This window comes from Lissotriton vulgaris, chromosome 2_2 (assembly GCF_964263255.1).
Source record: "Lissotriton vulgaris chromosome 2_2, aLisVul1.2, whole genome shotgun sequence".
Lineage (NCBI taxonomy): Eukaryota > Metazoa > Chordata > Amphibia > Caudata > Salamandridae > Lissotriton > Lissotriton vulgaris.
In genome coordinates, this window is record NC_141688.1 from 310,126,059 (window position 1) to 310,151,270 (window position 25,212).

Genomic DNA, 25,212 nt, shown 5'->3' on the forward strand with positions numbered 1-25,212 from the left:
TCCTTTATACCTTTGTCACTCATTCCTTCCTGGTATCTTTAGGTCTTCTGTATTTATCAGTCGCTTTAGCTATCTTGGCCTTTCGCCCCTCCACTGTGTTAGCCAACACAGTCTAATTTTTCAAAGACATTGGGCCCAATTCACAAAGTCTAACTTTACTACTCGTAAATGCCCTTTGTGAATACCGAAAGTCGTAAAGTTACTTTTGTCTCAGTTTACCTTTGTGAATCAGGCCCATCGAGTATGTCCCAATACCTGTTTGTTTGGCGACAATCACACTTCTGCTCTTGCCAGTTTCTCTCTCCATAGTAAACAACAGTTGTAGCAATGTGGTTACCAGCCCTTTTCATTGGATGAGAAGTCAGGAACCCACCTCGTTATCATAAAAGTCACCACAAGAAGATATCTTTCAACAGACATTAAAAAAAAATTCTGGTAAAAGAGCAGAGATACGCAAGAACCATTTTGATCTGATGTAGGAACAGCCTGTGCCTATACTTGTGTGTTGACACTGTGCTTAAGGCCATGTCTGCCGAGTCCAAGATAAGTCATGAAGCTCAGACGTGATCTGTTCTGGTCACAAGCCCTCGTATTTAAAGGAGTGGGGTGATTTCTGCTTTTGAGGTCCCTTCTCATCCTCCCTTCTGTCAAAGGGGTTTAGTGCTTCTTTAACCTTCATAGCTGTTTTGTTTGTCATTTCTTGAAACAAACTGTGAGGTTTTTCATTGCTCTTGAGCTGTTAGATTCTTGTTGCTTTTCACTATGCTGAGCTCTGGGGTTCCTAAGAGAAATGTCAAACCCCTTTCCCTTTTAAACAAAGGACAACAGAATCAACAAATGTTCACTACCTTCCGCTCTCTCTATCCTTATTTGAGCTCATACAGGGCGATTAGGGTTAACATTGTTTAGCATCTTGAGGGAGCTTCAGTGATGATGGCACAGTCATCACTCCCCTGCACTCCCACCTTCAGATACAATAAAGTGTTCAAAGGGGGTACTTGCCCCAAACTACAGACAGTATAACATCTTTCATTTCTGCCACCATCTAGGATGTTCTGTGTACCTCTTTCAATCTCTACTTTCCTTTTTTTGTTATTTTGCAGGTTCACACATTCGCTCTCTCTATCCCTCTCCACCTTTAGTAAAGCTCTGACTATCAAGGTCTGAAGTTCTGAGGTCAGGGCAGCTCTGGGCCCTCGGATTCTAAGGTCTGAAGTTCTGAGGCCTTGGCAGGTCTGGGCCCTCGGATCCTAAGATGTGAGGTCTGAGCCCTTGGCATCTCTGGGCCCTCGGATTCTAAGGTCTGAAGTTCTGAGGCCGTGGCAGGTCGGGGCCCTCAGATTCTAAGGTCTGAAGTTCTGAGGCCATGGCAGCTCTGGGCCCTCAGATTCTAAGGTCTGAGATTCTGAGGCCGTGGCAGGTCTGGGCCCTCGGATTCTAAGGTCTGAGGTTCTGAGGCCATGGCAGGTCTGGGCCCTCGGATTCTAAAGTCTGAAGTTCTGAGGTCATGGCAGCTCTGGGCCCTCGGATTCTAAGGTCTGAAGTTCTGAGGTCATGGCAGCTCTGGGCCCTCGGATCCTAAGATGTGAGGTTCTGAGCCCTTGGCATCTCTGGGCCCTCAGATTCTAAGGTCTGAAGTTCTGAGGCCGTGGCAGGTCTGGGACCTTGGATTCTAAGGTCTGATGTTCTGAGGCCATGGCAGGTCTGGGCCCTCGGGTTCTAAGGTCTGAAGTTCTGAGGCCATGGCAGCTCTGGGCCCTCGGATTCTAAGGTCTGAAGTTCTGAGGTCATGGCAGCTCTGGGCCCTCGGATTCTAAGGTCTGAAGTTCTGAGGTCATGGCAGCTCTGGGCCCTCGGATTCTAAGGTCTGAAGTTCTGAGGTCATGACAGCTCTGGGCCCTCGGATTCTAAGGTCTGAAGTTCTGAGGTCATGGCAGCTCTGGGCCCTCGGATCCTAAGATGTGAGGTTCTGAGCCCTTGGCATCTCTGGGCCCTCAGATTCTAAGGTCTGAAGTTCTGAGGCCGTGGCAGCTCTGGGCCCTCAGATTCTAAGGTCTGAGGTTCTGAGGCCATGGCAGGTCTGGGCCCTCGGATTCTGAGACCCTGACAGCTGTAGTGCTCAGAATCTGAGGCTGTCCCAGTTCTGCGGCTCCAGCCTCTGCAGCCATGACAGCTTCAGGCCTCAGCTGTAGGACAATAGCCTTTGAAGCTGTGACTGCCCCAGACTCTTAGATCTGAGCAGATGGCCTCCAGGGACCAGAACATATGAAAGCTGAAAAACTGTTCCTGGGCCATCAGGCTCTGACCCTTTCTACAACGTCAGGCCTCCTGCTGTGTAAAACCAGGCCAGCCTGAGCTCCCAGACACAAAGATGCAGTAGCCACTGTCCCTGAGTCTGGGCTTCCTGGACCCTAAGACTAGAAAGAAGTGATAGCCCCAGGCTTCACATGTGGAAAGCATTGACCACCCCATGCCCCGGGTCTTGGTGTGCTCTGACCACCACATGCCCTCAAGCTGGAAAGCTGTGATATCCACGGTCCCTAATGGTTTTTATCTCATAAGTACATCCATTCTCATCACTACTCATGTTCTAATGGCTCGCCCTATATATATGACTCCTCTTTTCATGATTCCTCCTTGTCTCATGACTCATCCTCTTCTCATGATTCCTTCTCTTCTCATGATTCCTCCTTGTCTCATGATTCATCCTCTTCTCATGATTCCTTCTCTTCTCATGATCCCCCCTTGTCTCATGATTCATCCTTGTCTCATGTCATCCTCTTCTCATGATTCCTCCTCTTCTCATGATTTCTCCTTGTCTCATGATTCCTCCTCTTCTCATGATTCCTCCTTGTCTCATGATTCACCCTCTTCTCATGATTCCTCCTTGTCTCATGTCATCCTCTTCTCATGATTCCTCCTCTTCTCATGATTTCTCCTTGTCTCATGATTCATCCTCTTCTCATGATTCCTTCTCTTCTCATGATTTCTCCTTGTCTCATGATTCATCCTCTTCTCATGATTCCTTCTCTTCTCATGAATCATCCTCTTCTCATGATTCCTTCTCTTCTCATGGTTCCTCCTTGTCTCATGATTCATCCTCTTCTCATGATTCCACCTGATCTCACTAATCTAATTCCTCTCATGCCTTCTCCACTTCTCACAACACCACCACTTCTCACAACTCTCCTATTTCTTCTGACTAGATCATTTCTCATGACTCCACAACTTTTCATGACTCCGCCTCTTCTCATGACTCCACCTTTTCTCATAATTTCTCCTTTCTCTTCCTTCAGATATTTTGGGTTCATCACCAAACACCCAGCTGATCACCGCTTCGCCTGCCACGTCTTTGTCTCGGAGGAATCCACCAAACCTCTTGCTGAGTCAGTAGGGTAAGTGCCAAAGATCACACGTGTCTCCTCAGGAGTGATGAGTGCACCTTTCCTATCATGTGCCACTAATCAAGTCTTTTCCATTATGTCCCAAGAAATGAGCCTGGCCTGTCATGTGTCACTGGCTAGAAAAGTGTGCTTCGTGCTACAGGTGGATTTGTATCAATACGAGCCACCAGTCACACCTGTTCTGTCATTTTCTGAGGGTTGAAGCTTTGCCAGACTTTACCCTGTTCCATGATTGGTAATCTATTTTTGAGGATGTTGTGGGCCTCAGCAGGCAGCTGTAGAGTGCTGAAAACTAGGGAGGCGGGAGACGACAGGAGAAGAGGAGATGTAGAGGTGAGTAGAAAGTAAGTAGTCAGAGCAGACAAGGTAGGTACTTTCATAGCCCCATGCTACTTGTAATCCAGTTCCTGTTGCCCTATGGAAGCCTTGGGCTGAGGCCCACTGCACATTTTTGCCTAGAAAGGAATATTTAATTTAGAAGCCAGCTCCATGTGCAGCACTGGCCATTTCATTCCTTGTACATTCCAGTTGTTTGTGCCCCACTGCTTCATGGGCCTGTAGGGGGGATAGAAGACATTGCTCCTTGCTGCACGTCTTTCTCACTCTTGCTTTTCTTTTGACATTTCCGTGCCACAGGTTTCATGCCTTCTGGTTTTCTCGTGAACCTCTCCCGACTCTGAAGTGTGCAGCTTGTGGTGAACTGGTAGCAATTCTACAGATGCTAGCACCATCTCTCTTGCTTTTTGTAGCTGGGCTGTACTGGTCCGTGGACTACCTGGGTGGTTCCTTGCAGGTTTGGTGCTGCTCCAAAGATGCCCAGATGGTTTACACAGAGTTGGACTGAGAGGTCTTGAGGACACCGTAGCTTGCGTGAGGTACCCACCCGCCTTGCAGATACAGAACTTTATTCTGAGCTGCCCTACTAGCCTGATAGCAGAAGGTCTTGCAAGGTGTGTAGGTTGCCTTAGTCTGCCTTACTAGCCTGGCAGAAGAAGGTCCTGCAAGGCATGCAGGTGGTCTTAGTCTGCCTTACTAGTCTGACAGCAGAAGGTCCTGCAAGGTGTGTAGGTGGCCTTAGTCTGCCTTACTAGCCTGGCAGCAGAAGGTCCTGCAAGGTGTGCGTACGTGGCCTTAATGTGCCTTACTAGCCTGGCAGAAGAAGGTCCTGCAAGGCATGTAGGTGGTCTTAGTCTGCCCTATTAGTCTGGCAGCAGAAGGTCCTGAAAGGTGCGTAGGTGGCCTTAGTCTGCCTTACTAGCCTGGCAGCAGAAGGTCCTGCAAAGTGTGCAGGTGGTCTTAGTCTGCCCTACTAGCCTGGCAGCAGAAGGTCCTGCAAGGTGTGCGTACGTGGCCTTAATGTGCCTTACTAGCCTGGCAGAAGAAGGTCCTGCAAGGCATGTAGGTGGTCTTAGTCTGCCCTATTAGTCTGGCAGCAGAAGGTCCTGAAAGGTGTTTGGGTGGTCTTAGTCTGCCTTACTAGCCTGGCAGCAGAAGGTCCTGAAAGGTGTGTAGGTGGCCTTAGACTTCCTTACTAGCCTGGCAGAAGAAGGTCCTGAAAGGTGTGTAGGTGGTCTTAGTCTGCCCTATTAGTCTGGCAGCAGAAGGTCCTGAAAGGTGTTTGGGTGGTCTTAGACTGCCTTACTAGCCTGGCAGCAGAAGGTCCTGAAAGGTGTGTAGATGGCCTTAGACTGCCTTACTAGCCTGGCAGCAGAAGGTCCTGAAAGGTGTGTAGGTGGTCTTAGTCTGCCCTATTAGTCTGGCAGCAGAAGGTCCTGAAAGGTGTTTGGGTGGTCTTAGACTGCCTTACTAGCCTGGCAGCAGAAGGTCCTGAAAGGTGTGTAGATGGCCTTAGACTGCCTTACTAGCCTGGCAGCAGAAGGTCCTGAAAGGTGTGTAGGTGGTCTTAGTCTGCCCTATTAGTCTGGCAGCAGAAGGTCCTGAAAGGTGTTTGGGTGGTCTTAGACTGCCTTACTAGCCTGGCAGCAGAAGGTCCTGAAAGGTGTGTAGGTGGCCTTAGACTGCCTTACTAGCCTGGCAGCAGAAGGTCCTGAAAGGTGTGTAGGTGGCCTTAGACTGCCTTACTAGCCTGGCAGAAGTAGGTCCTGAAAGGTGTGTAGGTGGCCCTAGTCTGCCTTACTAGCCTGGCAGAAGAAGATCCTGAAAGGTGTGTAGGTGGCCCTAGTCTGCCTTACTAGCCTGGCAGCGGAAGGTCCTGAAAGGTGCGTAGGTGGCCTTAGTCTGCCTTACTAGCCTGGCAGAAGTAGGTCCTGAAAGGTGTGTAGGTGGCCCTAGTCTGCCTTACTAGCCTGGCAACAGAAGTTGCTGCAAGGTGTGTAGGTGGCCTTAGTCTGCCTTACTAGCCTGGCAGCAGAAGGTCCTGCAAGGTGCGTAGGTGGCCTTAGACTGCCTTACTAGCCTGGCAGCAGAAGGTCCTGAAAGGTGTGTAGGTGGCCTTAGTCAGCATTGCTAGCCTGGCAGTAAAAGGTCCTGCTAGATGTGTAGGTGGCCTTGGTGTGCCTTACTAGTCTGGCAGCAGAAGGTCCTATAAGGCTTGTAGGTGGCCTTAGTCTGCCTTACTAGCCTGGCAGCAGAATGTCCTGAAAGGTGTGTAGGTGGCCCTAGTCTGCCTTACTAGCCTGGCAGCAGAAGGTCCTGAAAGGTGTGTAGGTGGCCCTAGTCTGCCTTACTAGCCTGGCAGGGGAAACGGCCACTACAACGCGGCCGTTTCTACGTACACCATAACCACGCATGCATTACAACGCATGCGTGGTTACAACGAGAAGCCTTTACCACGCATACCTTTACTACGAACAACGTAGTAAAGGCATGTGTGCTAAAGTAAAAAAAAATAAAGGGGGGGCTTGGGAGGGTCTCCCCCCAAAAAATAAAAGCATGGGTTTAAAAAGAAAAAGACGCACCTGTTTGTGAAAGAAAAAGATGAGAAGGAGAACATCGTCTTAAGAGGAAACAGAAAAACACTTCCGCTTCCTCTTAATGACGTACAACGTTCCATGGGTAAACAAGGAAGAGGAGAGGTAAGGAGGAATGAGCGGGTGGTGTAGCGGAGAGTAAGAATAAAAAACTTCATTTTTAGGGTGAAAATCCGTTAACATGGAAATACCATTTACATGCATACTTTTACAACGAAAATCGTTGTAAAAGTATGCGTGTAAAAGTTATTTTCGTGATAAAGGATGTGCGTGGTGACTGCATTCCGTTGTAACGCATGCGTGGTAAAGGCATGCGTTACAACGGAATGTGTTGTAAAATCATACAATCGCCTGGCAGCAGAAGTTGCTGCAAGGTGTGAAGGTGGCCCTAGTCTGCCTTACTAGCCTGGCAGAAGAAGGTCCTGAAAGGTGCGTAGGTGGCCTTAGACTGCCTTCCTAGGCTGGCAGAAGAAGGTTCTGAAAGGTGCGTAGGTGGACCTAGTCTCCCTTACTAGTCTGGCAGCAGAAGGTCCTGAAAGGTGTGTAGGTGGCCCTAGTCTGCCTTACTAGCCTGGCAGCAGAAGGTTCTGAAAGGTGTGTAGGTGGCCTTAGACTGCCTTCCTAGGCTGGCAGAAGAAGGTTCTGAAAGGTGCGTAGGTGGACCTAGTCTGCCTTACTAGTCTGGCAGCAGAAGGTCCTGAAAGGTGTGTAGGTGGCCCTAGTCTGCCTTACTAGCCTGGCAGCAGAAGGTTCTGAAAGGTGTGTAGGTGGCCTTAGACTGCCTTACTAGCCTGGCAGCAGAAGGTCCTGAAAGGTGCGTAGGTGGACCTAGTCTGCCTTACTAGTCTGGCAGCAGAAGGTCCTGAAAGGTGTGTAGGTGGCCCTAGTCTGCCTTACTAGCCTGGCAGCAGAAGGTCCTGAAAGGTGTGTAGGTGGCCTTAGACTGCCTTCCTAGGCTGGCAGAAGAAGGTCCTGCAAGGTGTGTAGGTGGCCTTAGTCTGCCTTACTAGCCTGGCAGCAGAAGGTCCTGCAAGGTGTGTAGGTGGCCTTAGTCTGCCTTACTAGCCTGGCAGAAGAAGGTCCTGAAAGGTGTGTAGGTGGCCCTAGTCTGCCTTACTAGTCTGGCAGCAGAAGGTCCTGAAAGGTGCGTAGGTGGCCTTAGTCTGCCTTACTAGCCTGGCAGAAGAAGGTCCTGAAAGGTGTGTAGGTGGCCCTAGTCTGCCTTACTAGCCTGGCAGCAGAAGGTCCTGAAAGGTGTGTAGGTGGCCTTAGACTGCCTTACTAGCCTGCCAGCAGAAGGTCCTGAAAGGAGTGTATGTGGCCCTAGTCTGCCTTACTAGCCTGGTAGAAGGTCCTGCAAGGTGTGTAGGTGGCCCTAGTCTGCCTTACTAGTCTGGCAGCAGAAGGTCCTGAAAGGTGTGCAGGTGGCCCTAGTCTGCCTTACTAGCCTGGTAGAAGAAGGTCCTGCAAGGTGTGTAGGTGGCCCTAGTCTGCCTTACTAGCCTGGCAGAAAAAGGTCCTGAAAGGTGTGTAGGTGGCCCTAGTCTGCCTTACTAGCCTGGCAGAAGGTCCTGTAAGGTGTGTAGGTGGCCCTAGTCTGCCTTACTAGCCGGGCAGCAGAAGGTCCTGCAAGGTGCGTAGGTGGCCTTAGACTGCCTTACTAGCCTGGAAGCAGAAGGTCCTGAAAGGTGTGTAGGTGGCCTTAGTCTGCCTTACTAGCCTGGCAGCAGAAGGTCCTGCAAGGTGCATAGGTGGCCTTAGTCTGCCTTACTATCCTGGCAGAAGAAGGTCCTGAAAGGTGTGTAGGTGGCCCTAGTCTGCCTTACTAGTCTGGCAGCAGAAGGTCCTGAAAGGTGCGTAGGTGGCCTTAGTCTGCCTTACTAGCCTGGCAGAAGAAGGTCCTGAAAGGTGTGTAGGTGGCCCTAGTCTGCCCTACTAGCCTGGCAGCAGAAGGTCCTGTAATGTGTGTAGGTGGCCCTAGTCTGCCTTACTAGCCTGGCAGAAGGTCCTGCAAGGTGTGTAGGTGGCCCTAGTCTGCCTTACCAGCCTGGCAGAAAAAGGTCCTGAAAGGTGTGTAGGTGGCCCTAGTCTGCCTTCCTAGCCTGGCAGAAGGTCCTGCAAGGTGTGTAGGTGGCCCTAGTCTGCCTTACTAGCCTGGCAGCAGAAGGTCCTGCAAGGTGCGTAGGTGGCCTTAGACTGCCTTACTAGCCTGGCAGCAGAAGGTCCTGAAAGGTGTGTAGGTGGCCTTAGACTGCCTTACTAGCCTGGCAGCAGAAGGTCCTGAAAGGTGTGTAGGTGGCCTTAGTCTGCCTTACTAGCCTGGCAGCAGAAGGTCCTGCAAGGTGCATAGGTGGCCTTAGTCTGCCTTACTATCCTGGCAGAAGAAGGCCCTGAAAGGTGTGTAGGTGGCCCTAGTCTGCCTTACTAGTCTGGCAGCAGAAGGTCCTGAAAGGTGCGTAGGTGGCCTTAGTCTGCCTTACTAGCCTGGCAGAAGAAGGTCCTGAAAGGTGTGTAGGTGGCCCTAGTCTGCCTTACTAGCCTGGCAGCAGAAGGTCCTGTAAGGTGCGTAGGTGGCCTTAGTCTGCCTTACTAGCCTGGCAGAAGAAGGTCCTGAAAGGTGTGTAGGTGGCCCTAGTCTGCCTTACTAGTCTGGCAGCAGAAGGTCCTGAAAGGTGCGTAGGTGGCCTTAGTCTGCCTTACTAGCCTGGCAGAAGAAGGTCCTGAAAGGTGCGTAGGTGGCCCTAGACTGCCTTACTAGCCTGGCAGCAGAAGGTCCTGCAAGGTGTGTAGGTGGCCTTAATCGACCAGAACAAGCCCGAAGATGGCAAATAGCCTAACACCAGGACTTCCTCCACAGTGTCCTCTTGCCCTAAGATTAATGAATCTTGTTTCAAGAATCCTGAATCAAGAAGGGCTAATGATGGGCTAAGGATACCATAAGGATACACTAAGGATAGTCTACTGTGTGTTCACAACCTCTACACCCGGTGGCATTTGAGGTGCTGAGAAAGCCTAACTTCAGTCCCTGGACTCGTCCCGGCATCATTGACCCGTGTCAAGGAAGCTGCCTACGCCTTGAGAAGACGCAGTGATGTTGTCATACAGTTTCAGAGAGTGCCACAAGCAGATTCAAAGACTTTAGTACCAACCACATTCAAGAGTCACCAACACAAAGCAGAGAGTAACGGGCCTGTCACAAGATGGCCAGATTTAGGCTGTGCCAAAACCAGACAGCAACTATTGATTCTGATCAGTATCCCCAGCCCTAAGCACAACCATTGCGAGTTTTGGTCCCCAGTATGTAAAATAACCATGTGGGGCTTAGAATCCTGTACGCTTTTCTGCATGCCCATCGCCAATTCCTGTGTCAATAGGGCCAGATTTGTCACTTGCTGTGAGAGGTGCTGAAGCTAAGATCGTGGTCTTCAGGGGCTGGAGGGCGCGAGTGCAGGGGGGTCCGGCGAGCATCGGGGGGTCAGGCAGATCCTTATGTGCTCCTCCGTTGGCGTTGGAGGGGAGTCGGGTAGAGGCTAGACTGCAGCTCCACCTCCAACCTCTACCCAGAGGTCTCTGTGGCCGACCAGTGATAGCAATCCTAGAGTCCTTCATTTCAGGTGTCGGCGCACTGGAGCACTTGTGATCTGGTGGAGCAGAACTCCCTGGGGATACCGCTCGCCTCAGTCCGACCTTGCTCAATTGAATAATAAAAGTAAGAGCTATAAAAAGAATACATTTTATCCATCGAATCCGCCAAACATAAGTGATTTATTAATTCAAAATGTAAATATTCTAGGGCTAAGGTAGAAAATTTCAAATTAAAAACATGTATTTAGCTCATAAAAAGAACTGCATGTTTAAACAAAACACCTGAATATGGAATTTGACAATCAGAATTCATTATTATACATTGCATAAGCACAGGAAAACCACCCTTCCTCTTCTCCCCCTACAACCACCAGCCGCCTGCCCCTATGGACCCTACTTGTAAATTAACAGAAACATTACTAAAGCATAATGTTACACTTAAAGCTCATACAATTTACACTTGATAGGAGATACCTCCTCCTACCGACCATCGTCTTCAATCCCTTCCCAGCTCCTTTCACAAACTGTATCTCTTATGAAATGTAACTGTTTTACCTGCGGATCGGTGAGGCCTTTCAGCACAGAGTAGTGGGCGAATTTCATTTTCAAATAGTTCATGTAGATCAAAAACAGTTTGACTGACTAGAATGTTAGTGTCAATACCACCCTATTGGATGCATTTCATTCCACTGACTTCTTGCTCATCAAGAGATGCTTCAGTGTAGCAAAATATGGAAACGCTGCCCTGTCGGCACATGGACGTGGCAGCAGACGGACGCGCCATAGCACACAGGCCAGGGGCGGTCTCTGGGAAGCGGTACAGTGTTTCAGCCCACCAATATCCTAAATCACAGTGGGCTTTCCTTAAAAAAAGTGCTGCATTATTCAGGACGGTGACAAGAGAACATATAATCCCCGCAGGCCTCACATTGCAGCTACATATGCCCTTGATTGCATCGTTAAGTCTCCGTTTTTGCAGCAATAATTTGTTACACATTATTACAACATGTAGTGGTCGAGTCCAGAAAAATTGAAAATAAGCATTATTTTAGGGTGTTACCATTGGTAAAGTGAGGGTCACTTATTATGACATAGATAGTAAGCCCAGAGTGCCCCACCGCCGGCCGCCATCTTTAGACTCTCTTTTCCACCATTGGATTTATATCGTACGCGCAGGAAGAGACTAGAAATAACACCAAAGAAGGACCAAAAACACTGAAGAATCACAGAGATTTGTCAAACCACACAGCAGACTCCACCATAGGGAGGAACCACGTTGTGTGTAATAAGTTTGGAAAGAATGATTGTTTCTCACTGTTTTTATGGGGTTTTGGGATTTGTCTGTGTTTTGGATGGAGGACAGAACGTCCTTTAGGTTCTGCACGGCTTTGTGTTTTTTGTACCTGTTGGTAAACATGGCTACAAGGTGTAATTTATGACTCACATTGGATCACAACAATACAAGGTGTCTGGACTGTTGTGTTTGTAAGTCATAAACTTGAAAAGAGAAGCAATGGGCCAGTTACGCCATGATGTTGAGTTCCATCTATGGAGAGCCCCGCTCAGGATTTGGGAGCGGCAGTACTTGGGTTTTGGCACCGAAGGCGATGGCTCTGACATTCATGAGTTAGACTTCATGTGGCCGCCATCTCTGAATGGACGAAGGCGAAAAGAGGTGTCACTCTCTACCGTTCCAATCATTCATGCTTTTCTGGAGGGATCAATCAAGCAGCGGTCCCACCTCATTTACAATAAACCACCTCAGACACGAATTCCGGCCAGTTCGTTACCTCCGTATGAACCAATCATACTATAAGGATAGTGTGATTTCATTGGCGTTACTACTTATGACCAGGGGCGTAGGTTGGTCCGTAGGACTGATAGGGTGTGAGCTTCAGATTTTCTGACAATCGCTCCGACACATCATGTTAATCATTATATGCGTAGCAGCGCACGGGGGCTTTAGGACCAATGGAAAAAGAAAGGACTGCGGAATGTGAGGGGTGCTTAAAACACAGGATTTTGTTAAATAACCATGTTTTAAGACCTTCAAAACAGAAGAGTGTGCGATGGTTTTTGTCTGAGTGAGTATTTAAAAATCCCAGGTGACACCTCACCATGCCTGACAGAAATCTCCTGCACATTTATTAAATGTAATAGGGGGGGGGGGGTAACAGCCCAAATACCCCCTGAAGCTACACCCCTCTATGATCTCCATGGAAAGTCTAAAACATGTGATCCCACCTAGAAGAGTTCCCACTCCTTCATCTGATTTAAAAGTTGTTCTCAAAAGTCTCCGGGCCACCAACTCACTCTTTGTGCCTTAGAGGTCTCTCCAAAGATGGCATCTTCAGTGGTCTTCACTTGGTTAAGTAGAGTCAGTGACTCACAACCAAAGGCTGTCACCATTTCACATTAATCAGACAATAGTGTTCCCTTGTCCATAAAACACGTCAGTACATTCCTTGCCCATCGTTCATGCTAGCAAGGCTGTCATGTGTTACATTTTCTGCTCTAAGGGCCCAATTTAATTATAGGCGGCCGGGCCATCCTCCGCCAGGGTGGCCGAGTACTTGATTCCATCGTCCTGGCAGAGGTCCTGGCAAACGAATTAGGAAATGCCCGTCAAGCTGGCGGACATTTCTAACATTCACAGGAACTGCCGTCAATGCATTGTAACTGTGGCGTCAGGCTCCGTAAAACATGACAGAACCATACAGTAAAGTTACAACTTTTTTTTTATTCCCTAAAAAAAAAACAAAGTGTGATTTTGTTTTTGAAAGAAAAAGAATGCCCCTTCTTCATGGGAGTCATCTTTCATGGCATGGGGGGCATTTCTATGTTTTCACTGCCCCTTACCGCCAGGATTTCCAGGCAGTGACAGACAGTAAAAAAACAGCTATATGTCCTACCATCTAAATTGGGTTTGCTGAGATATAGCAAAGTTCTCAGAGCTGTCGGAAAACTACCGTCCGCCGGCTTTGAAATTTAGTGAGAAGACCATAATGTTGGCGGGATGGGTACTCCATCTCAGTTGCGACTGGAGTTTCCTTACCGCCAACTTATAATTTGGGCCCTAAATGCATCCTGCCAACTTACAACATATTTTCACTGTGTGAGGAGGGGCTCGGGCTTTTGAGGGGGAGGGCCTGGTGCAGAGATCTAGGTGGCACCCTCCCCCTCACCAAAATGCACAACCCACTCCCAAAAAAAACAAAAGGGTCATCAGGCTGTCACTGACGTCCTGGGGTGTTTTCACTCCTTTTATGGACTTCGGCTGCTTACAGCCTTTCAAAAGGAGCTGGAAATCCACAGTCTATAGTGGTTTTCAGCTTGTTTACCCTGCAACGTGTGATTTTGGCTCCTCACCGGGTGACCGTGTGAAGGGAGACAAACTCGTGTGACACATGGTGGCACTGTGTGAGTTGGCGAGTCTGTAAATATTTTGGGGCAGATTTACAAACCTCTTGCGTCACTTTGTGCTGCTGTTGCATCACTTTTGTGACGCAGTGGCGGCGTAAAAGTTGCGACCCATTTACAACGTGATGCAACTAGGGAGATGCTTCACGTTGTAAAGCCCTGCTTCACATTATACCTGCACTAGGTATAATGTATGCAGGGTAGGCGTTCCCATGCTACAAAGCCACGTAGAACTGGTGCAGTGAAATTTACAAGATTTCACTGCATCACTCTACGCCTTCACTGCGTCAAATTCCCTACGACGTAAGATGTAAGGATTGATTGACACAGGGCATTTTACATGGGACCTACTCATCTTCTCTGGCGCATTGCCGGAGTTGCATCACTTTTCCTCCATCAGATGCATCAGAATTTTCGACGCATCTGTAATTTCTTACGCCATGGTGCACTGTATTGTAAATACAGCGCATCCATGGTGACGTAAGGACATTTGGAGGTGACGCAAGGAAACTGACGCATCTATGCAGATGTGTCAGTTCTTGTAAATCTGCCCCTTTGTACTATACGGCCAGATGTATCCTACATACAAAACAAGCTTTGCATGCGCCCATCATACTTGTCAAGGTCCACTAGACCACATCCTAAACATTATAAGGGAGTAACAAAGGCCACACCAGCCAACATCCTGATTGCTGACATTTGTAGAGCAGCTCCATGGTCCTCTGTAGACATTTACGAAGCATCGATAATCACGTTAGTAGAGATGCTTTAATCGGACAGACAGAGATTCTAAAAAACGGTATGCAACACTTACAACGCGCGCGTTACCACGACCTACCATTACAACGCGGTCGTAACAACGAAAGTTGTTACTACGCATTGCGCTGGGGGGCGCTCAAGGATAGGAAATGATTTAATTTACTATCCCAACACCTTCCCTACTATCCACGGGGACTGGTGTTGGAGTAGTAAATTAAATTATTTAATTTTGCGCCCCCCCCCCAGCGCAATGCGTGGTAACAACTTTCGTTGTTACGACCGCTTTGTAATGGTAGGTCGTGGTAAACGTATGCGTTCTAACGTCATACATCCCTAAAAAACATTATTTACTTTCCATTCACTCGCACTACCAGTTACGGTGTATAAAGTTACTGCTTTATAGTCTGTGCACCATGTGGGAATGCGCAGTGGACACATACTGCACACAGAAATAACTGTTATCGGTCGTTCGACTTTGGGTGATTTATTGTAAACCCTAAGTTGTGCAGTAGTTGGATTGTGGTGTGTGTATGACGTACACACTGAGTATGTGACTTGGCTTTTATGAGCCCATCGTCCAAGTATGGGAAGACATGAATGTGTTGTCTTCTTAAATGGGCTGCTACCACTGCTCGATATTTTCTGAATATTCTGGGTACTGTGGTAACTCCGAATGGAGAACTTTGAATTCATAGTGCTGAACGTCCACTACAAACCGAAGATATTTCCTGTGAGCCGGGTGAATGGGAATGTGGGAGTAGGCGTCCTTGAGATCTAAAGTGGCAAGGAAATCGCCCTGTTTGAGTAGGGGAAGGATTTTTTGAAGAGTCATCATGTGGAAATGGTCTGATTGTATGTATAGGTTTAATGGTCTGAGGTCTAAGATGGGCCTCAGGGTTCCATCCTGTTTAGGAATCAGAAAGTACAGGGAGTAAACTCCTGTGTTTTGATGGTGAAGGGAACTGGCTCTATTGCATGTTTGTGCAGTAGGGAAAGCACCTCTTGTTTTTGAAGCGGTAAATGTTCTGTTGACATGGGACACTGTTTGGGTGGTGTATTGGGGGAGTAGCAGTGAGCTCCAGGCAATACCCAGATTGGATCATTTGTCTCACCCACCTGTCTGTGGTGATATTGTTACAGACAGGTAGGAACTGGGTTAATCGTCCCCCCGACTGGAGTAGAATCTGGGGGAAGTGACGGGAAGTCATTGTTTTGAGGTGTTGGCAGTACGAGTATTGGTAGTTTTACCCCTACCTTTGCTGTGATTGCCCCTGTAGCCTCCTCTGTAATAACCTCTGGTAGAGGAGGTTTATGTGGGACTTTTATATGAAGTTGAGGCGTTATCTGTGTTGAAGCCTCTATAGGCACCCCTATAAGAGGAGCGACGAAAGGAACCCCTGGGAGCTTGCGATTACAAGGCTCCCATTGATTTGACGGTGTCAGTGTCTTTTTTCATCTTCTCTAAAGATGAATCCACCGCATGCCCAAATAAGTGTTCTTCGTCAAAGGGTTGGTTCAGTATGGTAGTCTGAACCTCTTGTTTCAACCCTGATATCCTTAGCTAGGTATGTCTGCATAAAAGGACACTGGTATTTATGGCTCGGGAGGCTGTATCTGCGGCATCTAGAGCACAGCGAATGGAGGTTTTAGTTATTATTTTACCTTCCTGTATAAGATCACGGGCTTTTGTCTTATAATCATCTGGAAGGTGTTGTAGTAGCTTCTCTAGCTCGTTATAGTGCGCCCTATAATATCTGGCTAGTAAAGCCTGTGTGTTGGCAATCCTCCATATTTTGGCCGCTTGTGACGCTGTTCGTTTGGCAGATGCGTCCAATAGTTTTGACTCTTTGTCAGGTGGTGGAGCGTCGCCTGATGTTTGAGTGTTGGCCCTTTTCCTGGCGTTGGAAACAACTAAGGAATCTAGTGGAAGGTGTCCCCTAATGTATGTAGGGTCAGTTGGGGCAGCCTTGTACTGATTCTCTATTCTAGGGTTAATGACTCTAGCCCTTACGGGGTCTTTAAAGACTTCAGGAGCGTGTTTAATTACCCCTTTTAGCATTGGTAGAATAGAGGTGGACTTTTGGGACGTTGTAAACATGTCCACGAGGAAGTCTTCCTCTATGGGGTGTGTATGTAAGTTTACCCCGTGGTATTGGGCAGCCTTGTGTACTAGCTAAGTGAAACCTATAGTATCCTCTGGAGGGGATGGTCTAGATGGGTTGACATCCTCCTGTGGTACACCAGGAACATCTGGTGTGCCATAATTTTCCCATGGATCATTTGGGATGTAATGAATAGGCTCTTCTAGAGGTTCATTATCTCCTTCCTTATCTCCTTCGTCACCAGTGGTATCATCAGCATCTGGAGGTGGAGGAGATTGTATTGGTCTTGGAGATGGAACAGGAGAAATGTATTGTGGAGAAGGTGGAGAAGAGATCTTTAAAGGAGAGGTGACAATGTCTCTTTTCTTTAAGAAAAGTGGAGATGGTGTAGGTTTGTCCATTTTTCTTTTGTTGGAAGGACTAATCCTAAGATGACCTATTTGTGGGTCAATTTCCAGAGTGTAGGATCAGTTCAAAAAGTTGTTCCTCGGAAGCGTGGTGTTTCGGTGCCCATTTTTTGGGGTCCAGATGCTTATGTGGCACAGTCTTTGGAGTCGTTTTATGCTCCTTTGTTTTGGCTTAAGGAGTTTTTGTGTGTTCCGAAGGTTTGGTTGGCGTTTTTGGACCCGGTTGCATGGTTGGCTCTGATTATTTTTTCGGATCAGAGGTGTCGGGTGTTTATGAAACCGGTTGTTTTGTGGGTTCCGATGTATGTTTCGGAACCGGTGGTTTCTTTGGTTCCGAGGATTTTTTCGGATCCGAAGTTTGAGTGTCTTTTGGTTTCAGTGCCAAATGCGCCAGTGCAGAACCAGGCTTCGGAGTGGAGGAAGACAATGGTTTGTCTTTTGGTTTCTCTTTCGGTTTCTCTTTGGTCGGTGCCGATGATGGAGTTTTGGCACCGACGGAAGGCTGACTCGGTCCCGAGTGGCCTGAAGGCTTAATTGTGGACTTCTTTGCCGAGCCCGAAGGTGGGAAGTTTTGTCATAGTGTGCACCTAGGCTCGAAGGTGAAGGTGTTACCAAAGCCTTTGGATGGGTAGGCGGGGGGAAGGGTCGACGTCAGTACTTACGACCCGTTGCCCCGTGGTGATGTCTTCGGTGTCGGACTGCTTGTGTTGGAGTCGCTGAAGGTGCCTTCTTCCATCTGCTCCTGCTCTGGCACATCGATGCCTTCCGGGAAAATTTCGTCCGGCATCGCTGTTGATGATCGAGCCATACTTCTTCGCAATCTACGATCTCTGAGGTTTTCTTGGAGTGGAAAGAGACACAAGCCGGACAGTCTTTGGCCTTGTGTTCAGGTGAAAGGCAGAGGTTGCACACCTCATGCAGATCAGCATGTGGAAACTTGGCTCCACATTGAGGAAATTTTTTGAAGGGAGTCCTTTCCATGAGCCACGAAGGCCTGATGGCGCAGCTAGGCCATGAAGGCCTGCTTCAACGACTGAAACTGAAGTAGAAGTTTGTGGAGATGCGCGTCAAAAGGGAAACGCGATCGAGGCAATACTGAAGAATTGGGTTAGAATTGCGTGTCGAAAGTTAACTCGGTAACGATACTGAATTGGAACGCGTGGAACACATCTGAGCCTGATGGCGGAAAAAAACAATCTGAAGATGGAGTCAATGCCCATGCGCACTATTGTCCAATGGAAGAGTCACCTATCGCGTTACTTCCAAAGACTTTAACAAGACAACAACAAACTGCAAACATCCGGGCCCAACACCAGATGGCGATCTATGCATAGTGTGTGAATCCGCAGCTCTACATGCCAAGAACAGATGCATACTGGTAAGTAGCATTTATCTTATCAGTCGCTCTTGGCTTGGAGCTTTCTTTGTTGCAGATTCACACATGAAAGATAGCTGTTAACACAAGCTAAGCAACAGAAAGACAGATTAGGGCAAAATACCTATAATCTGAGATAGAGATGAAGTCCTGATATATCATTAGCTTCAGGGTGTCACGATTACAAGCCATGTGTGTCATGCATGAAGCCAAAACAAATGGGTTCAAGAAAGACAAGGTGTAATAATCCACTGTGAACTCTTCATGGTAGGAGAGTGCGCTGCAAGTAAAGAGAACAAACAGCAAACCAATGGTTACAGGTAGGTAGAATGTTCCTCATTCACCCTTGTGATGCATTTACTAGCCAATTAAACTTCATTTTAGGCCACATTATGCATAGTGACTGTATGTGTGAGTGTCACATAGAGGCTGTATATTAGAAATCGAGAATTAAATTTTTGTATAGCTCCATTGATTCTTTCTTCCTCAGACATTACAGAGCAAACCCATTAGCTTATATGGCTTGATGCTCTCACCAGCAGTTCTCGAGGTTTTATTGTTGTGAAATCATGTTAGTTTCCCCTCATAGCATCAATCTTGACGTGTCTCCCTTCTCCTTTTCTTACAGACAGGCCTTCCAGCTCTTCTACAAGGAGTTTGTGGAGTACACCTGTCCCACAGAAGACATCTACCTAGAGTAGGCGCTGGACAGACGGCAGGGGTGCTCGGCTCCTGTCCATGTACATACTGTGTAATGTGTTCTAGTGGCTGGCTGTGCATGGACAGAGCTGCTTGTAAAGCGAAGAGAAGCTAAGATGTGCTAAGAAGGCCTGGGCAACAAGGGTTAGAGAAAGGGGAGCAGAGAGAACCCCGCATTGGATTTACCTCCGCAGACATGGTTCTGGCCTCACGGCTACGGTCCTCCCTGGGAGCTGCGTGGGGTCTTGTGAGCGCGCATTGAGGGGCGCTGTCTCTTGTGGCTGCGCACGTGCTGACCAGTGGGGGTGACCGCGTGATTGGGAGCCTTTGCGTCTCTCAGTAGGGAATGACTGTCTGGAGGACGGTCATCTGGTGATCTACTGGTACATCTGATGTAAAATATTTTTCCTGAATCTACTTTGCTGGACCCACAGTCCATATTATCTGTAATGGAGACAGTCTCTGTGCTGCGGCCGTGGTGGATTTTATACACTGGAGGTGCTCTTACCGCCACGGCTGCGGCATGGGATTTTTACTCTAAAGGCAGCCTCGACGCTGCGGTCGTGGGCCGGCCTGTATATACTAAAGGTGATCTCACCATTTCAGCTGCGGCCTGTACATAGCAACATACTTTGTCCCAGAATTGCCCATGTGGCCTGGATTGTTTACAATAAGGGAGGCCTCAGTACTATAAGTGGAGCCTGTATATACTGCTGTCATTGTCAGCGCTGCGCCTGTGCCCAGCGTTGTACACACTAAGCATCCAGTGCTGTATCTGTGACCTGGATTGTATACAACTCAAGCAGCCGACACTGTGTTCGGCTCCTGCATTCACTGATGGCGTTGTCAGTGATGGAGTCATGGTCTAAACTGGTGCCCGCTGAAGGTGGTCTTAGCACTGTGGCCAGGGCTGTCTGGGATCTTACTGGTCTCAGTAATGCAACTAAGTGAAGGGCCATTTCTTAGGAGAGCGTGTACTGGGGACAGTGCAGTCCTGGTGTATATGAAGAAAGTACTGGGAGGAGAGATGTAATGGTGAGAGGGTTGACCTGGGAGAGAGTTGTACTGGCCCAGAGCTGGGAAGAGGGATGCGATGGCAAGAAGGCTTTACTGGGTACATTGTGCTGTAGGAGACCTTTAAAGGGGAGGGTGCTGAATCAAAGTTTCATTGGAGAGGGGATTCATTACGGAATTTGTGTTGGTTGAGAGCTTTGCGGTGTTTTGCCCATGGCAGAGGGCTTTACTGCTGATACTGGGGTTTGGGGATGGAGTGGGTGTGCTTGGGAGTGCAGAACAGGACAGACATGCAGTGTGACATGAGAGAATTACAGAGAGGAATGAGGCTGCCTGAGGAGTGGTCTGCTGCTGAAGAGGATGAATGCTACGTGAATGCAGCACGGCGAAGGCTGAGGGCATCGAAGGGACAACAGCACAAGATGTGGGGTTGGAGAAATGGAAGGACAAGGTCAGGGGAGCAATCTGAGCGTATGGAAGGTCTGTGTCTGTGCAACAAACCTAAAGGTGATATAGCACAAGCACCAGCCTCTGAAGCTGGCAAATGCACCCCTCGCCCACTGGATCCTTCCTTCCTGGACTCTGGAAGAGAGCAAAGCACAATGTTCACTCCTAGGGAGGGTGAGGACCTCACCCGAGTGTCCACAGTCCACCCAGACCCACAAAAATCCCAAGCAACCACAGAAAAAACACCTGAACCTGCACAGGGAGGAGATAGCAGTCAAAGGCCGAACATACAGGTGATATGTTGGTGCCTCATCCTGTCCTATGCTGCCCAGAGGGTGCTTCTGAAATGACACCCCAGTGTTCGGTATGCACAGCCAACAGAAAGGCAGAGCCTTGCAGGTGTACCCCCATTGCACACGGAGATGCACAAATAGGTGCTTCCATGCCATGGGAGGTAGCAACTTAAATTAGATGCCGCATATGGGCCAGCTCCGTTGTAGCCAATCCGCTTCCACCAGAACCCTTGCGACTGAAGTATCGGTGAGTCGGACCAGACACATTGTGGGGTTCAGATATGCAGTTGTGATGGTCTTTGGCCAGATGTGATGGCATTGACCATATCATATGAGAAAATGGAACTGATTACTGATCAGTGCGGAGAAACGCTACAGGCGTCTATTGGATGGCATTGTAAGGACTACCTACTTTAACTCCCCCCACAGGACTGCATTGTAAGGGGGCTGCATATTTACACATAACCAGCCCTAGTGAACTGGATTGAAATAACCTGTTTAACAACTAGCCCCATAGAATTGAATTGTAGGACAGTGCATTTTAAACTTGAATTTGAAATGTTTCTTAATGAGAGAGATTTGAATTTCAAGTTCCTCTATAAGGTAAGGATGACACTTTTATTTAGGATGGAGTCAGTGTTGTAACAAAGGAGCAGTATAGGAGTGAAGCACTAGCATTCACTGGAAGGCCCATTGAAACAATACAACAAGTCTTGTGGGACAGAATGATGGTGATAGTATCATGGGAAATAATAGGATGCTTCGATGATGTGTAAGCAGACAGTTCTAATATCAATGTGTTACTGCTCAGAAAGTGGAGGGTGAGGCATCTATCCGCCTCACTAAATGCTGGAAGAAAATGTCAAATTATGGTTTAAATAAGACCCAAATGTATGTTAAGAAATGCAATTTTTGTTTCTAATACTATGAAATAACATAATGTATTGGAGTACGTTTATTCTTACTAATATGGCGTTATCCACGCGCACAACATTGAAAAGCCAACTGTGCTTATTGGACTCGCCGTTGATCACAGGCACAAGTGTTTCAAATTAAGAGAAGGTCATAATGCTGAAATCAGCAATCTGAAGCAAAGGTCCAGTCGAATGCTTACCTCAGTTTCTGTTGAAAGGTAAATTCCTGTCTATCCTCTACCCTCTCTTTCTTGGGAAAGGGCGGTAGGCAAGTGTAATCCCTCATCTCCTTGTGAATGAGAGAGGTGGGTTTTTGTTGCATTGATGAAAGAATGAGTAGCAATTATTGTGCAGGACCTTTCTGCAGCATTGCCGATCACAGCATCATAACTCTGCTAATATATAATATGTGCCTGTGTGGGTGTGTTATCAAAAGCTGAAATCTATATTAGTATGAAGTATGACTTAATGGTCAGTGATGCCCACTTAAAGGCGACACAATTGCTGTCATATTCAAATACCTTTACTTAGCATCGCTAGCCAGAGATCATGACTGATTCTCCTCGGAATCTTTGGCAGTTTGTTTATATTTGAGTTCCACATGGCACAATAATGATCAGTATACATATAAAGACTGCTTGAGGTTCTGCTTCCAAACAATCAGAGTCTAAGATTATTAAGAGGTGCTTGGCATGTCAATAAGTGCTTTATAAGGCAAGGCTGCAGTCCCTTTCATCAGCGTCAATGGACTGTGAAGAAGAAATTGAACGGAAACCCATTCTTTCCTCTCTGCCTTCTCTCTTATTGCATCCTGACTGTAAGACCAATGTATCTGCATTCCCACTCTGATCAGACGCCCTGGAGAGGTGTGTACATGTTATCTGGTAATGATGAGAAGTGCTGTTTATTAAAAGAGTATAAAACTAATTTCATCTCATGCAGCATCTGTGTCCTGTGTCGTTATTTCTTTTATGGTTCACTCTGGAAATGTATTGATGAACTGATAACAAATACAATTGCAGATGTACACACTTTGCTACAAGTAAGTTTCCCAAAGAGATATGTCTGCAGAGCTACATACTTCCTCACCCAACAGCATACTCTGTCAATTAGCCATCATTCAGGTACATTACTCATGCCATAATACATGTGGCATATTGGCTCGCAGACACAGAAATAGAGATCTCTCAATATTTGAATTACAATTTTGGCTCGTAGGCTATAGGGATTCATGCGAAAGGGTGGATTTGAATGTGAGCATTAACATTGTTAATCCAAGTGAGGTTGTGAGAAAAAAGTTAGAACTGTTACAGATAAAAATCATTACCTGGTGGGTAGACAAATATGAGTAATAAATAGGGAGTCAACTAAGTGTAATCATTATTATTATTTAGAATACTACAATGTACCATTCTGTTTAATATCCTACTTACTAGTGACATGGCCAAGGTACTCACCGTATGCACATAGAACCATACATTCTTTCATTGCAATTTATTTTTCCATTGGTATACTTAAAAGATTTAAAAAAAATTGTGTTTGTGATATTTTCATTTACATCAAAACTTCCCGATGACAACTTCTAATCTATGGAACATAACATGCATCAAGAGCTGAAATATTGAGAATGGTGGCACAAGACCAGAATACATTTTTAGAAATGTAAACACACCTAGTAAAACAAAAGTAATTGACTTTCATTTCTCCTTCAAGTTAGTTGGACAAGATGCTGTCTTTAAATCCAAAGTAGAGTAAAGTGACTGATTTCACCTCCTTTCCGTTCCTTCAAGGTGGCTTCTCACAAATCTTTTGGTGAAGACATAACATTCAACTTTGATTGATATTTAGCAATTTGATACATAACCTTTATTCTCCATTTCTCTTTTTGACTACAACAATTTGTGAGAACCTGTAGATTGACTTATTTTGTAACTTACATGTCTAGCCTTGGACCGAAATAGGTACTTTTCAGGCTCATGAGTCATGATTAACATAGCAGTGGCTTCCAACCAAAAGACAAAAAGGTTTGCTCTTAAAGCATTTCTGAACTGAGGACTGTATTTCTGTAATACTTTATGAGGAGTACAATGCAAACCAAGAAAGGAGTAAAAGCAGGAGACCCTAGTGCTTCTTATGAAAGCCCAGGTAGCCGAGGGCACCAACCACCTAGCAGGAAGTAGAGTCCCTGAAATAGATTTGGTATTTTGTAAATTTCAATAGACTTTTCAAACACTTTGCAATCAAAGAAAACAACAGTTTATATTACAATGACTGCTAGTATCAGCAGTAGCACGATGATTCAGATTGCTTAATTTTATGACCTAATGGAAGGGCCAAACCTTTGTGCCAGCCAAGATTTGACTGTGTGCACCTAGAGGGTAGCTACCCAGATGGGTGTAACTAATTATATATTTCCAGAGCTAAAAGTGCAGATCTGATCAGTCAGGTGAAAAACTTAGCCAAATAGGTTTATTGACTTACAGCTTTTAGGTTCAAATTTGTTTTTGTTGTTGCTTTACAAAGATAGTAAACGTCAGTAGCATAAGCGAGATAGCACCTAAGTGCGCTCCTAATATAGCAAATGTTATGTTATGTTAAGAGGAATTATAAAGCTTGCGAATACCCGAGGGTGTCTTGACACAAACTGAACCTGTGCATGCTGAAGATGGCGCATTTCGTTTTTAAAAAGCCAAGTCTTAATCTCCTAACTAAAACCGAGAAGTGATGAGATGGCTCTGATGTGGGCCAGAAGGCTATTCTAAACTTTTGTGGTACTGAATATTAAGTTCCTACCTCCCCTAGGCTTCCTGATTTTGGGGATCACTCACTAGGGTATTGGAACTTGCAGAATGCAGGGATCTGTTAGGAATGTACCATCGGAAAGGCATGCCTCAGAAATTCTGGTTGTGTATAGTAGAGACGTTTGCTTGCAAGGCAGAGGGCTTTGAATTTTACCCAGCTGCGTTTCGGAAGCCAATGTAGATTTCAGATAGAATGGAATTTCGGGAGATTCAGAATCATTCTATCTGCGGTATTCTGCACTCACTGAAGTTTACTGCCATGCGTTTCCTTCAGATTCATGTAGAGGCTATTACAATAATTCAACTTTGAGAGAGCCAAACAGTAATCAAGTTTTTCCTGGTATTGTCTGGGATATAAGTTAAACATTTTGTTATTATTCTGAGGGTATGACTGGATGAGGATTTCACTGATGAGACTTGGGCTTTGAGATTGAGTTTTTCATCAATGATACCACCACATTTTTGGCTTTGGAGACATGGATTGGGGGGGCAACAAGACTGGCCACCAGGTTGGGGACCCGGTAAAAGAGAGGTTCCCAAATAAAATCACCTCTGTTTTTCCCTGAGTTTAGCTTCAAGCAGTGCTTGCTCATCCAGAGGCTGACTGCTTTGATACATTCTTGACATGTTTGAGGTCCAGTCAGATCGCTTTTGAAGGCTGCGACTACCAATTGGGTGTCATAAGTGTGGGAGGTGAGATCCAGATTAAAGCTTTTGATAAGTGGGGCCAGCTTAGATACATAGAGATTAAAGAGAGTTGGGCTAAGTGAGGATCCCTGTGGACATGGCAGAGAGAAGAGTGTTGACTCAAATTTTCCTAGAGCTAGGGCTTGTCTCCTATCGGAAAGAAAGAAGGTGAGCAGGCAAAGGGCTATATCCTTGATCCCTATATTTGCTAAACAGTGAATCAAGGTCTTATAGTTCAACGTACCAAACGCGGCCGATAGTTCAAGGGGAAAAAGGGCAGCAGGACCCCCTCTGTCTAGAGGTATCCTTACCTCTTCCGTTTCTTTGACCAGGGCAGTTTATGTACAGTGTCCTGGTCTGTACCCAAACTGCATC

At 46.9% G+C, this 25,212-nt stretch overlaps 1 protein-coding gene across 3 annotated transcripts in view; it reads left to right on the top strand.

Annotated features, from left to right (window-relative positions):
* The window catches only part of MAPK8IP1 (mitogen-activated protein kinase 8 interacting protein 1), a 396,070-nt gene extending 373,785 nt beyond the window's left edge, over positions 1 to 22,285 (top strand). For all 3 annotated transcript variants that reach the window (XM_086959641.1, XM_086959645.1, XM_086959642.1), the window contains exons 11-12: positions 3,297 to 3,395; positions 18,611 to 22,285. In XM_086959641.1, coding sequence (XP_086815767.1) covers positions 3,297 to 3,395; positions 18,611 to 18,683 — 172 coding nt within the window. In that variant the 3' untranslated portion in view covers positions 18,684 to 22,285. The remainder of the gene's footprint in view (positions 1 to 3,296; positions 3,396 to 18,610) is intronic.
* Positions 22,286 to 25,212: the final 2,927 nt, after the last annotated feature.